Source organism: Eretmochelys imbricata, chromosome 1, assembly GCF_965152235.1.
Source record: "Eretmochelys imbricata isolate rEreImb1 chromosome 1, rEreImb1.hap1, whole genome shotgun sequence".
NCBI lineage: Eukaryota > Metazoa > Chordata > Testudines > Cheloniidae > Eretmochelys > Eretmochelys imbricata.
In genome coordinates this window covers 165,419,976-165,432,886 of record NC_135572.1, presented here as the reverse complement: position 1 = coordinate 165,432,886, position 12,911 = coordinate 165,419,976, and the positions used below count along the sequence as shown (strand labels likewise).

Sequence of the window (12,911 nt, the reverse complement as noted above, 5' to 3'; positions counted from 1 at the left end):
GTCGCCTATGTGGCCCACTTGTAAGGTCGCTATTCCTGCCCGCCCCAAAAGTGAGGACCCCTCCATACCATGCCTCCCTCACTTCTGTGCTGCTGTTGGCAGCGATGCTGCCCTCAGTGTTGGGCGCCCAGCCAGCAGCCTTCATGAAAAATTTTGCTAAAAGACTTGTCTTATCAGCAATAGAACTGGCCACAATTGGGATGATTTCTTTGTAAAAACAAAACAGTTTTTTCACTGAAATTTGAATTTTTGAGGAAAAAAATAACCAAAACATAAAAATTTGGAACATTTTGACCAGTGCTAAAAAAAATAAATAAAATAAAATGTAGAGCTGACAAGATGGGTGGATTTACAGCCAAAGGTAACAAAAGAAACTAAGCTGTTTTACTTACCTGTAGATAATAGAAAACACTCCTGAAAATCACCCTGACCACAGTCACTTGAAGCATGCTCTGGAGAAAGCGGAAGAATTGTGTTCCCAAGTAAATGAAGGGGTGCGTGAGAAGGAAAATTCAGACAGGCTGGAATGGATCCAGGCTCACGTTCAACGTGAAGGCCTGTCTGAGGTAAACATTGTAACACATATTGAAGTACATAGCATGGTCGTGTTTCATGTTTACTCACCAACCAAGACAAAACAATGATTTGAACATGCCATTGCATCCAAAGATGAAAAGAATATTGTCATCACTTAATCTTTCATATCTTTTTTTTTTTTTTGCCCTCCATGGGGCATCTCTTATATTCATGCAAACTATCCATTTCACTATTGATTTTTTGATTTCTTCTATTTGGCAAGCAATGCTTTTGTTTCCTGTATTTGGAATGGTGCCAGATTTAAATATTGCCATTTTGTTCAACTGTAATTTCAATTTATATAGTACTTTACAATACTAATATTGCTATCTTGCATATACAGTATATACATCCTTCCATTATGAAAGACTACTACACTATTCTGTATCGCTTTATAAATGGAGCTGGTTGAAAAAGAGCAAGCATCTTTTGTGATAAAACTTCATCTAAACTTTGAAAATTCAAAAAATGTTGACCAAATCTATTTATAAACTTTACAGATAGGAATCACTTTGTCTTGTCCATCACCAACTGGTACATTACAGGTGTCATGCTAAAGTCTCTTCAATGATGTCATGATAAAACATTTTGGTTTTATAGGTCCTATAAAAATAGTAACTTTTTTTAAAGTTCTGGTTGTGGCACCCCTATTCCTGGTCAGGGTAGAAGAGGCAGAGAGAATATTGCTTGATTTTCAAACCCCACAGTTTGCCGTCCTGGCAATTTGAAAAATCATCTTCTGTTTTATGAACTGAAGAAATGTATTTCAGCTCATTGAGGAACAATAAATGGGGAGCTGCATGATGCTGTTTTTCTGCCATCACAGTGGAAAGACCCACAGGCCAGTTTAAGAAAAGTGGTGCAGTTGGTCACAGTTTTAATAAGCGGAACTATTGCCCAACAGCAAGTGAAAGTAGGGAAGAAGGGGTGTCCTTCTGCTCCCCTAACCCCACGGTCCCGCCCTGGCACACCCAAAAGACCAGCTAGCCAGTTTCTGACAAATATCAAGGTGAGAGCACCCCACCTTCTGTGCTGAGAGATTGGGCCCTCCCACAGTCATGCCTTCATCACTTCCTAAAGATTGGCTTGTTTCTAATCTGAGGAAGGAGTCACTATACGTAACATCTGACCCCTTAGGGTGGGGTGGACCATGAGACACCAGAATGCCAACAAGTGCAAATAAGCCTAAGAGTTACACATTACCAAAAGGAAAAACTGAAACTTAACTACTTCTTCTAGTGATTGCTCATATTGATTCCAGTTAGGTGTGCGCACGCCGTGTGCACAGTCATCGGAAAGATTTCCCTTAGCAGCTCCCATCGGGTTGGCTGTGGAGCCCCCTGGAGTGGCGCCTGCATGGTGCCCAATATATGACCCTGCTGACCCAACCCCCCATCAATTCCTTCTTACTGTCCATGATGGCCGTTGGAACAGAGTTCACTTGCTCAGCAAGGACTTTCCTTAGCATTTCTCCCTAGTTAGTTGTTCTAGTTACCCATTTTAGTTTACATAGTAGATAGTAAGGTTTGGGAGCGGGATCTTTCCCCAATCCCTAACCACTCCTCGGGCTCATTAGTGACCCCCACGACTCTTGCTTAAAGTGTCTGGGGGAGGCACACCAGACTGAGAGGTGCAAAATTTGCAGGGCTTTTTGTCCGAGAACTAAAAAGGAGTGAGATTTCCGCCTCAAGCAACTTCTCATGGAGTCTGCTCTGCTGCGGACCGCCAGGACTCAGCACCGAGCACGTCCGTACGGACTGCTCTGGCATCGGTAGGTGACACGCCAAGGAAGGACTCTAGTACAAGAGACCCTCAGCACCTGTGCTCCCCGGCACTACAGCCAGGAGCAGCAGCCCAGCACTGCTTGACTTCGCTGGTGCCCCACAAGTGGCATAGGAAGACCGAAAGGGGGTTCTCACTGGCTCCAAAAGCCACAGGACCATCAGGGTATGCACAGGCATACCCCAGAACAGACTCGGGGCCAAAATAACAAGAGTCGGTGCCATTGACTTCGGTGCCGCAGAGGGGACCGTTGGGTCTGGCACGCAGCGACTCTTCGCAAGGGCAGTGTCAGGCAGAGGAGTTAGAGCCACCTGCCACCCTGGACACTTTTGAAGCCACCAGACACTTAATTGAAGTGACGGCTTCACAGCCCCCGGTTCTGAGGGACAAGCCTGCAGTTCCAATATGTCCAGTATCGTCTAGAGGCAAGCCAGCTATGATGCAGCGATCACAGTCCCCAGCTCAGCACCACCTGCGGCACCACTTCCAGTCGCTATTACTGCAGTACCGCTCCCCGGCACCGAGCTCCGTAAGAGCATCTCCGGCACCGGTGCGACACTCCCCCTCTCCACCACTGAGGGTGGACCCGCACCGATCCCTGGCTCCGAGAGCAGACCGGCATCGACCCATGGTACCATTCCCTCAGGCTCAGGCTGCTGCCAAGGTGAGTCCAGCACAAGACCAGCTGCAGGGTCAGGCTACATCCACCTCGACTGTAGCTGCCACAGGGGCAGGCGCTGACCAAGAGGAGGTCAGGGAGCTGGAGGGACAGGAGGACCTGGTACCACCTCTGATCACCTTGTCTTCATCCCTTGATGAGACTGTGGCAGGGGCTTCAGCTTCAGGCCCTTGACCACAGGGTGCATCAGGACCTTCTGAGGCGGATTGCCCGTAACACGGGGTTGCAAGCGGAGGAAGAGGTCAAGGCCAAGGACCCCATGATAGACATTCTTACTCTTGAAGATCCATCGCTGGTAGCTCTGCCATTAATCAAGACAATTCAGAGCAACATCAAGACTCTGTGGCAGACCCCAGCCTCAGTTCCACTGACCGCCAGGGGTGTGGAACACAAATACTTCGTTTCTTCCAAGGGCTACGAATATCTGTTCTCACACCTGCAGCTATGCTCTATGGTCGTTTCAGCAGTTAATGAGAAAGAGTGGTAGGGACAGCAAGGGCTGGCCCCCAAATATAAGGAGGCAAAAAGGATGGACCTTTTCGATAGGAAGGTCTACGCCACTGGGGTCCTTCAGCAGAGGATAGCTAACCTGCAAGCTATCCTCAACAGATATAACTTCAACTCATGGGCCTCCATGCTGAAGTTTAAAGAGCTGATCCCTGCGGACTCTAGGGCCAAATTCTCTGCCATTTTCAAGGAAGGGAAGGTGGTGGTGCAGACCTTGCTGCAGGCGTCCCTAGATTCTGTGGACTTGGCCACCCATACCCTTTCCTCAGGTATAGCCACGAGGAGGACCTCATGGCTTCAGGGATCCAGGCTTACCCCCAGAGGTAGAGCAAAGACTCCAGGGTGTGAGTCCATGAAGTCGTTGGGAATGCACACGCTGGCAACCCAACGTAAGCACTTCAAGCCCCAACCGCAACAACAGTGCCCACATTCTCCTCAGCCGAGGCGGGATTTCTATAGATGAAGGGGCAGGAATGGTAGGTGCAAGCCTTCTGAGCCCACTTCATGGGAGGGCTAAGGCCAGTCCAAACCTTAGAGCCAAAAGGCTCTAAACAGGCCTTTTGAAGGTGTGACTGAGGACAGCACACCTGTCTCTCCACCGGATCCTTGCCCGTTTTCTGACCCATCTGTCCCACTTCTACTGTGTTTGGTCCCAAATAACATCAGACCACTGGGTTCTTCACATGGTAGAAGTGGGATATTCTCTCCAATTCCATCCTTCTTCAGGGACCGTTCTTACAAGCAACTTCTTATCCAGGAGGTGCAGTCGCTCCTCGCTATAGGGACAGTGGAGGTTCCTGGGGAGCTAAGGGGTAAGGGATTCTACCCCCCTATTTCCTAATCCCCAAAGCAAAAGGGGGGTCTCGACCCATTTTAGACCTGCGAGGGTTCAACCAGTTCATGGTAAAGTTGAAGTTCCGCATGGTCTCCCTGAGCTCTATTATCCCGTCCTTGGATCCAGAAGACTGGTACGCTGCAGTTGACATGAAAGACGCATACTTTCACATAGCCATTTGGCCTGCGCACAGACGATTTCTGCAGTTTGTAGTCGACCACAAACACTGTCAGTTCACAGTCCTCCCATTCGGTCTGTCGACAGCCCCCCAAGTGTTCACCAAGTGCATGTCAGTCATAGCAGCCTTCTTCTGGAGGAGCCAGATGCAGGTATACCCATACCTAGACGACTGGCTGCTCAGGGGGCATACCAGGGAGCAAGTGGAATCTCAGGTCTGCTTAGTCAGATCCACTTTCAACAGACTGGGACGACTCTTCAACGTGAACAAGTCAACCTTATCACTGGCCCAAATAATAGAGTTTATTGGAGCGGTGCTGGACTTGGTGCAGGCAAGGGTGTTCCTGCCAGAGACCCAATTCCAGGCCATGACAGACATTATCCAAAGCTTCAGGCGGTACCCAACTGCCGCCGCAAGGGGATGCCGGAGTCTCTTTGGCCACATGGCAGTCTGCACTTCCGTAGTCCGGCATGCCAGAGGCTCAGGCCCCTTCAAGCGTGACTCACCTCGGTATACCGCCCGGGACGTGACATGCTGGTCTCGGTAGTGATGGTGCCAGTGATGGGATTCGAGTCCCTACACTGGTGGCTCAACCCTCAGATGGTATGTGAAGGTGTCCCCATCAACAGCCCCCCTTGTCCCTAATAATGGACGTGTCAGCTCTGGGTTGGGGGGCACCTCTGGGAGATCTCTGAACACGGCCTGTGGTCGCAGGATGAGCTCTCCCTCCATATCAATATCAGGGAGCTCAGAGCAGTGCGACTGGCATGCCAAACTTTCCAGTCCCAGGTGCAAGGCCAGTGTGTAGCAGCGATGACAGACAACACCACTGCTATGTTTAACATCAACAAACAGAGTGGAGCCCGTTCCTCCCCGCTATGTCGGGAAGCCCTCCAGCTACGGGAGTTCTGCATAGCCCACTCCACTCACCTGGAGGAGTCCTGTCTCCTAGGAGTGCAGAACAAACTAGCGGACCACCTCAGCAGATCGTTCTGCAACCATGAGTGGTCCATCCATCCGGATGTCCTTCATTATCTCTTCCAAAGGTGCGGGTTTCCCCTGGTCAATCTCTTTGCCACCCGGAGCAATAGAAAGTGCCCAATGTTCTGTTCCTTCCAGAAACACAGCCCGGGTGGAATCACGGATACATTTCTGCTACCCTGGGGAGACCGACTCATGTATAGCTTCCCACCGGTCCCACTCGTGCACAAGGTGCTGCTCAAGATCTGTAGAAACAAAGCGCAGGTAATTCTGCTGGCCCTAGCATGGCCCTGTCAACACTGGTACACCACGCTTCTGGAGCTATCAGTGGACACCCCAATCTTGTTACCACTCTACCCCAATCTGATCACTCAGGACCACGGTCGCCTTCACCACCCCGACCTCCAGTCCTTCCATCTCACGGCCCAGAAGCTTCATGGTTAAACCCCATGGAGCTCCTGTGCTCAGAGCCAGTAAGGGAGGTTCTACTTAGTAGCAGGAAACCATCCACCAGGGCCACTTATCTAGCCAAGTGGAAGAGGTTCACTTGCTGGTGAGCCCAGCAACACACACCTCCACTCCAGGTGTCTATACCACTCATCCTGGAGGATCTTCTGCACCTCAACCAACAAGGCCTGGCAACGTCATCCATCAAAGTACACCTTGCTGCCATCTTGGCCTTCCATCCAGGAGTGTCTAGGTGTTCTCTATTCACTAATCCTATGGTAGGACATTTCCTAAGGGTCTGGAACAGCTACATCCACAGGTTAGACAGCCTGTTCCTGCGTGGGACCTTAACCTAGTCCTCTCCAGACTAATGGGGCCCCCGTTCGAACCGTTGGTGACTTGCTCCCTTCTCAATCTGTCGTGGAAGGTAGCATTCCTGGTGGCCATCACATCAGCTAGGAGGGTGTCGGAGTTAAAGCCCTTACTTCTGATCCTCCATACACGGTCTTCCACAAGGACAAGGTGCAACTAAGACTTCACCCAGTGTTTCTTCCTAAGGTAGTGTCAAAATTCCATACTAGGCAAGACATTTTTCTACACATCTTTTATCCTAAGCCTCACACCAGTACCCAAGAGCAGAGGCTACACTCATTGGATGTTCGGCAGGCGCTAGCATTCTACATTGAGCACACAAAGCCATTCAGGAAGTCGAACCAACTATTCGTGGTGGTGGCGGCAGACCGGATGAAAGGTCCCCCAGTCTCATGTCAAAGAATATCTTCCTGGATTACAGCCCACATCCGCACTTGTTACGAGCTTACCAAGGTCCCAGCTCTGGCTATTAAGGCACATTCCACAAGGGCACAAGCCTCAGCAGCAGCGTTCCTGGCCCAGGTCCCGATGCAAGAAATCTGCAGGGCAGCAACTTGGTCCTCAGTGCATACATTCACCTCGCATTATGCCATCGTCCAGCATGCCAGAGATGATGCAGCTTTTGGAAGAGTGGTGCTCCAATCAGCTATTCCTTAACTCAAACCTCACCTCCGGGGTGGAACTTGGGAGTCACCTAACTGGAATCAATATGAGCAATCACTCAAAGAATAAAAAATGGTTACTCACCTTCTCGTAACTGTTGTTCTTTGAGATGTGTTGCTCATGTCCATTCCAAACCCACCCGCCTTTCCCTCTGTCGGATTAACCAGAAAGAAGGAACTGAAGGGGGGTCGGGTCAGCAGGGTCATATATTGAGTGCCATGAAGGTGCCACTCCAGGAGGCTACATAGCTGACCCAACAGGAGCTGCTAAGGGAAAACTTTCCAATGACCGTGCACACAGCATGCACACACCTAATCGGCATGGATGTGAGCCACACATCTTGAAGAACAACAGTTATGAGAAGGTGAGTAACAGTTTTTTATAAGAGCTAGTGGATAATGTGCAATTAATCCAAACTCCTCTCCATAGCCACTGACTAGCAGATAACCTGCTAAACCAAGCATCATGGACACAAAAAGAAGAAGCACCGTGGTTATCCAGAAGCCCGAGTATGAATTAGACAGCGAAATCCAAACACAGGAGCAAGACCATATGCCAGCTGCCCCCCTCCCGCAACACACACACATGCTAAATCTTACAGCTGCTGTGGTGATGGATCAGCCAATAGGGAGGTCCATTGACTCCATCTGCGTTACAACCACCAATCAGGAAAGAGCCATCAGCTTTGTTCCCTCCCCCACAGAGATACCAGTATGCAGCAGGAAAGATAAAAAAGAGGCCCAAGTGCTTTTGTCTTCCTTGCCCTCATGATGTGCTGGCCTGGTCAGACTGAAGAGCCCCAGATCAACAGAAGAGCGGCCATACTAGGTCAGACCAAAGGTCTATCTAGCCCAGTATCCTGTCTGCCGACAGTGGCCAATGCCAGGTGCCCCAGAGGGCATAAACAGAACAGGTAATTATCAAGTGATCCATCCCCTGTTGCCCATTCCCAGCTTCTGGCAAACAGAGGCTAGGGATACCATCCCTGCCCATCCTGGCTAATAGCCATTGATGGACCTATCCTCAAATTAATAGTTATTTTTCTATCATCTTTCTATGCCTTGTGCTGCTCGTACTGTGAGACTGAGGCATTACCCATCATCCCTGTGAAATGAAGTGAAGCAAATGTCAGAACTCAAACCTGTATTTGATCTCTTCCAGGGAAGCCTCAATGGTTTGATCTAGTACATTGCATTGTTCTTCTTCTTCTTTTCTCAGCAACTCGTCTTTAATTCTGTTACAAACTGCTTGGGACCACGCAAGTTTCTTCACAGTGGGAAACTCTACAAAGCCAAGAGCAACAAGGAACTGTATGGTTTTCTGTTCAATGATTTCCTCCTGCTAACTCAGATCATAAAGCCTCTTGGTTCCTCTGGTACAGACAAGGTCTTCAGCCCCAAATCGAATCTGCAGTATAAAATGTATAAAACTGTAAGTATTGCTTTTATGGCAGCCAAGCTGTTGGTGTTTTAACAGTTCAGGAAGGTGGTGGTTCCCCACTTGGAAGTGTGGGCAATGGCACTGTCTGTTGCTGTATAAGAAAGAAAGATGCTGTCAAGTACACTTGGGACTCCAGTCCTGTGGTGCTGGTGCTGGACAGGCTGTAAGCTTGATCTGTATAAAAGAAGGCACTTTTGAGCACCCTATTAGCTGACTTCAAGTATTCCAGCTACAGAAAGAGGGAAGTGATGCAGAGGGCAGTGTGCTGCTTGCAGGAAGGGAGAACTTTGAAAGAACTCTGTGACTCAAGTAGAAGCATTCACAGGATCTGTCTGTCTGTCACTTGTCTTTGGCAAGAGAAAGGGTGAATGAGACACAAGCCCTTTGAAGAAGGGAGTTTAAAAAGCGGGGGGTGAGAAGGGATATTCTGGGCACAAACAAAAACAGTCTGTATTGTGTTGAGCATTCCACTGTGTTCAGATATAGTGCTGTATTACTCTAGCTTTGCCTAATATTTCACAGCCCATTTTTCTAAATGAGGTACTAGTAAAATTACCCACAGACCCTTCTGGAGATGAGCCCATCTTCCATATCTCCCACATCGATAGAGTCTACACACTTCGTGCGGAAAGCATAAATGAAAGGTAAGTCACTGCAGCCTCCTCACGGCTGACTGTAAAGATTTTGATGTATATGTATATGTTTTGATGTATATGTATATGTATATGTACATGTATATGTTCATTGTTGTGTGTATGTTCATTGTTGTGTGTACACACAACAATCACCATGAAAATCTTCATAAATGTCTTTGCAAGTGGGTAACATTACTCAGGTGTCTGTAATATTCCCTGCACTTAGTATGGTGAATGTTGCAGTAATTATAATGACTTGAAAATGGGACTCAAATAAAAAAGTGATGTACCCTTCTCTAACGTGACCCAGACCACTAGGGAAATGGTTAACAAAGGGAAAACTCAATCTGACATCATTCCACTTCCGAGTTAACCGATGAAGTGAGACAAGTGAGGGCGGTTCCACCTCTCCTGATACTTTTTGTTTTAGTCAGTCTGTCTCTGCAAACCTAAGAAGACACCACTGCGCCAGGTCACATTTGGAATGTTTTCTGTAAAAACATAAGGACTCGAAAAGTAACTTTTGTGAAAAAGTGAAAGCCTCAGTCCTGCAGACGCTGATGAGGCAATAAGACAAGAGGTGGTGTGGTGTGAGTACAGGCTCAGTATGATCCTTGCTTGCAAAGGCATCATCTGTACAGATTTTAATGCATGTAAACCTGGGTAAAACATCCTTCGCTCCCTGGCGGCCCAAGCTGGGGGCATTGTGGAGCAGTCACATTTGGGCCGTGGGAGGAGTGGATACCTGACCTCACTCTCTAGAAAAGAGCTCTGGTGAATGCATGGAGTTGCAGTGAGCAGGACTTCAGAGGAGCAATGCACATCCCTTCTCTGTTGCCACAGGACAGTACCTCTGCAGGAAGGGGAGTGGGAGAGAAAGGGGAGGCAAATGAGGGACTCATGGAACTCAGAGGGGGACCTCCTAGGAGGGAGAACAGACAGGAACTACATGATATAGAATTGTGATTTCTAGGCTTAAAAATTGTTCGTAAAAGTCCATACCGTGGCAGGATCACAGTAGTTCTCCTGGGTGTTTTCTGTATCTCCATTTCCATACCATAAATTAACGGAGTGGGCCAGATCCTCAGCGATGAAAATTGACCTAGCTGGATTAACTTTAATATAACAACACCAGTTTACACTAGTTGGGGATCAGGCCCCATGTTTCACATAGTGATCTGTCACAACAATTGCCTATTCTGTACTGGAGTGGTTAGTGCAGCCAGCCGATATCTCAGCACTCTGAATATATTTTCTACCAAATCTGAATGTGATTTTGCACTGTATAGATGATGCAGAAATAAACATTTTAACACTTAAGATCACTGACACCTAGAGGTTTGGGTTTTTATTAACAGCGACTTAAATACTGCATTAGCTTCAGTAAATGATGAATTTGGCCAGCAATTTAATCTTTGCTTGTAAATATTTAGAACTGCAAAACCTAAGGCTAAATTCTACACTTGATGCATGCATGGGGCCCCCATTTGCCTACACCTCAGACTTTCTTAGATAGCATATTACTGCTCCTGAACTCTGCTCATAACACCAGCCTTGATGCTCTCTCGGTTTCTTTCTTCCCACTCTTTTCTCTGTGCATTTTTCCAAGCTAAGTGAGTGAAATGACCCTCCCCATCCTGGTTTACAAAGCCACTATCTTCTCCTCATTCACATCCCTTCTAAAACCTCCACGGGCCAGTTTTTCAGCTGGCATAACACAGCGAACCACCAGTGAAGTCAGTAGAGCTCCACTGATTTACACTGCCTGAGCCTCTGGCCCCCAGACATTGTGTAATGCCCAGTTAGTTTATTGTAGTAATGCAGGAGGAATGGGAGGAAAAAATTATCCCCACCTCTTGATTTCCCACTGTGTCCTGGCCATTGTGATTCTGCCTCTTAGGCCTTTTTACGTATAGACCTTTACACCTCTGCAGAGTCACAATGACTCACAGATGCAGGGTTCCAATCTAGCATATACCAGTACAGGTCCAGACCTGTAGATTGTGAGGGCTCTGGAGCGGGGACTATCTTTATTTTTGTGTGCTAAAGATAAATAAAATAGTAAGCATAATGCTGTGGGGTAACTTTTTGTCTCTTTCCTTCTGAAGGACTGCCTGGGTTCAGAAAATTAAAGCTGCTTCTGAACTTTACATAGAGACTGAGAAGAAGAAGAGGGAAAAGGCCTACTTAGGTACAGTGTGGAATACGATGCCTGTAGTTTTTCATGGAAATGTCAAAAGCCAGGGGCATACTAATGAATTTTGTCATTCCTCTCCCCTCGCACCCCTCCACAGTTCGCTCCCAAAGGGCAACAGGCATTGGAAGGTTGATGGTGAACATTGTGGAAGGCATTGAGCTAAAACCCTGCAGGTCACATGGTAAGGACCTTACCAGTTTTCCTAGTGTGTGTTATAAGAAGGATGCTTCCCCTGGATGTTCTTGTCTGTCTAACGCTAAAGAAAATGTAGGCCCAAAATGGAGATGATGTGAAGCGAAGCGGTTTTAATGAACCTAATATTCACAGAAACGGTTACTTGCAGGACAACAAAACTTGGGCAGTCGTCATGTATTTAAGTATTTTTTTACAAGCTTTCTTAGTGTCACTCACACAAGACTCAATCCCGCAGGGTGCTGAAATCATGAGGAGCTGAGGGTGCTCTGGACGGGCCCACAGGGCTCTGCATCTCAAGACGGGCCCCCAGAGATGCTCTTTGTTCGTTAAAGTGGTGGCAGCCCAGCAGCCTTTTCCTAATTAGATGGTAATGGAAGGTAGAGGGTTTAGATGGATGTTAAATCCATGCCCATCAAAATGTGATCACACCCCTGCATGTGCTTTATTACTTTCAGGAAAGAGTAACCCATACTGTGAGGTGACAATGGGCTCTCAGTGTCACATCACCAAGACTATGCAGGACACTCTCAACCCTAAATGGAACTCTAACTGCCAATTCTTTATCAAAGATCTGGAGCAGGATGTACTCTGCATAACCGTGTTTGAGAGGGATCAGTTCTCCCCAGACGGTAAGTATGAAGCTGCTACACTTCTGGTGATATTGTCCCTTCTCCCCACCTTTCAATTTATTAGGAGTTAACTGAGTGCTGATGTAAACATTTAACAGCACAGAAGCGCTCAGTTTATAGCTCTGACTTGCCTCTTAAGGTATGTCTACAGTGCAGTTAAAGCTGTGATTGCACATACGCAGACTTGCTTTAATCTGGCTAGCACAGCACAGCTAAAAATAGCAGGGAAGACACAGTAGCATGGGCTTCAGCACAGAAGGGAACAAGCCTGCCTGGAACACTGGGGTACACACTCGCAGTCTTAACCCGTACTGGGGTCTGGGCTGCTGTGTCTTCATGGCTGTGTTTAGCTGAGCTAGCTAGACAAAAGCTAGCATGTGTATGCCTACCCAAGGGCATGTTTAAAGCTATGGCATTACAGTGGCACAGCTGCATGCTGACATACCCTTAAGTGATGCATTGTCCTGGTGCTGGCCCCTTTTCACTGAACTGAGGTGGATTTCACACTAAAATAATATTTCACCTGGATGATATGTTGTTCTCCCCTTTCACAACTGTTGCCTTCATTTTTTTTTGTGATTTAAGGGTTACATACTTGTAATTACTGATCCCATGAATGATATAGATGATCCAATCCAATGGTTTGACATTTTTGGTATTTTGTTTGGCATGTATGATTTTTGAATTGTAATACAAGAAGGTAGGCATTGCCAGACTGGATCAGACCTGTGGTCCATCTAGTATTCTGTCTTTGGCAGTGCCCAGTACTATATGCTTCAGAGGAAGGTATAAGAA

The 12,911-nt window shown here is 47.5% G+C and overlaps 1 protein-coding gene across 1 annotated transcript in view; it reads left to right on the top strand.

Annotated features, from left to right (window-relative positions):
• The window catches only part of ITSN1 (intersectin 1), a 226,089-nt gene that overhangs the window by 210,378 nt on the left and 2,800 nt on the right, over positions 1-12,911 (top strand). Inside the window, exons 33-38 of the mRNA XM_077818952.1 lie at positions 399-566; positions 8,239-8,451; positions 8,983-9,104; positions 11,204-11,286; positions 11,390-11,473; positions 11,943-12,116. Of these exons, the coding sequence (XP_077675078.1) occupies positions 399-566; positions 8,239-8,451; positions 8,983-9,104; positions 11,204-11,286; positions 11,390-11,473; positions 11,943-12,116 (844 nt within the window). The remainder of the gene's footprint in view (positions 1-398; positions 567-8,238; positions 8,452-8,982; positions 9,105-11,203; positions 11,287-11,389; positions 11,474-11,942; positions 12,117-12,911) is intronic.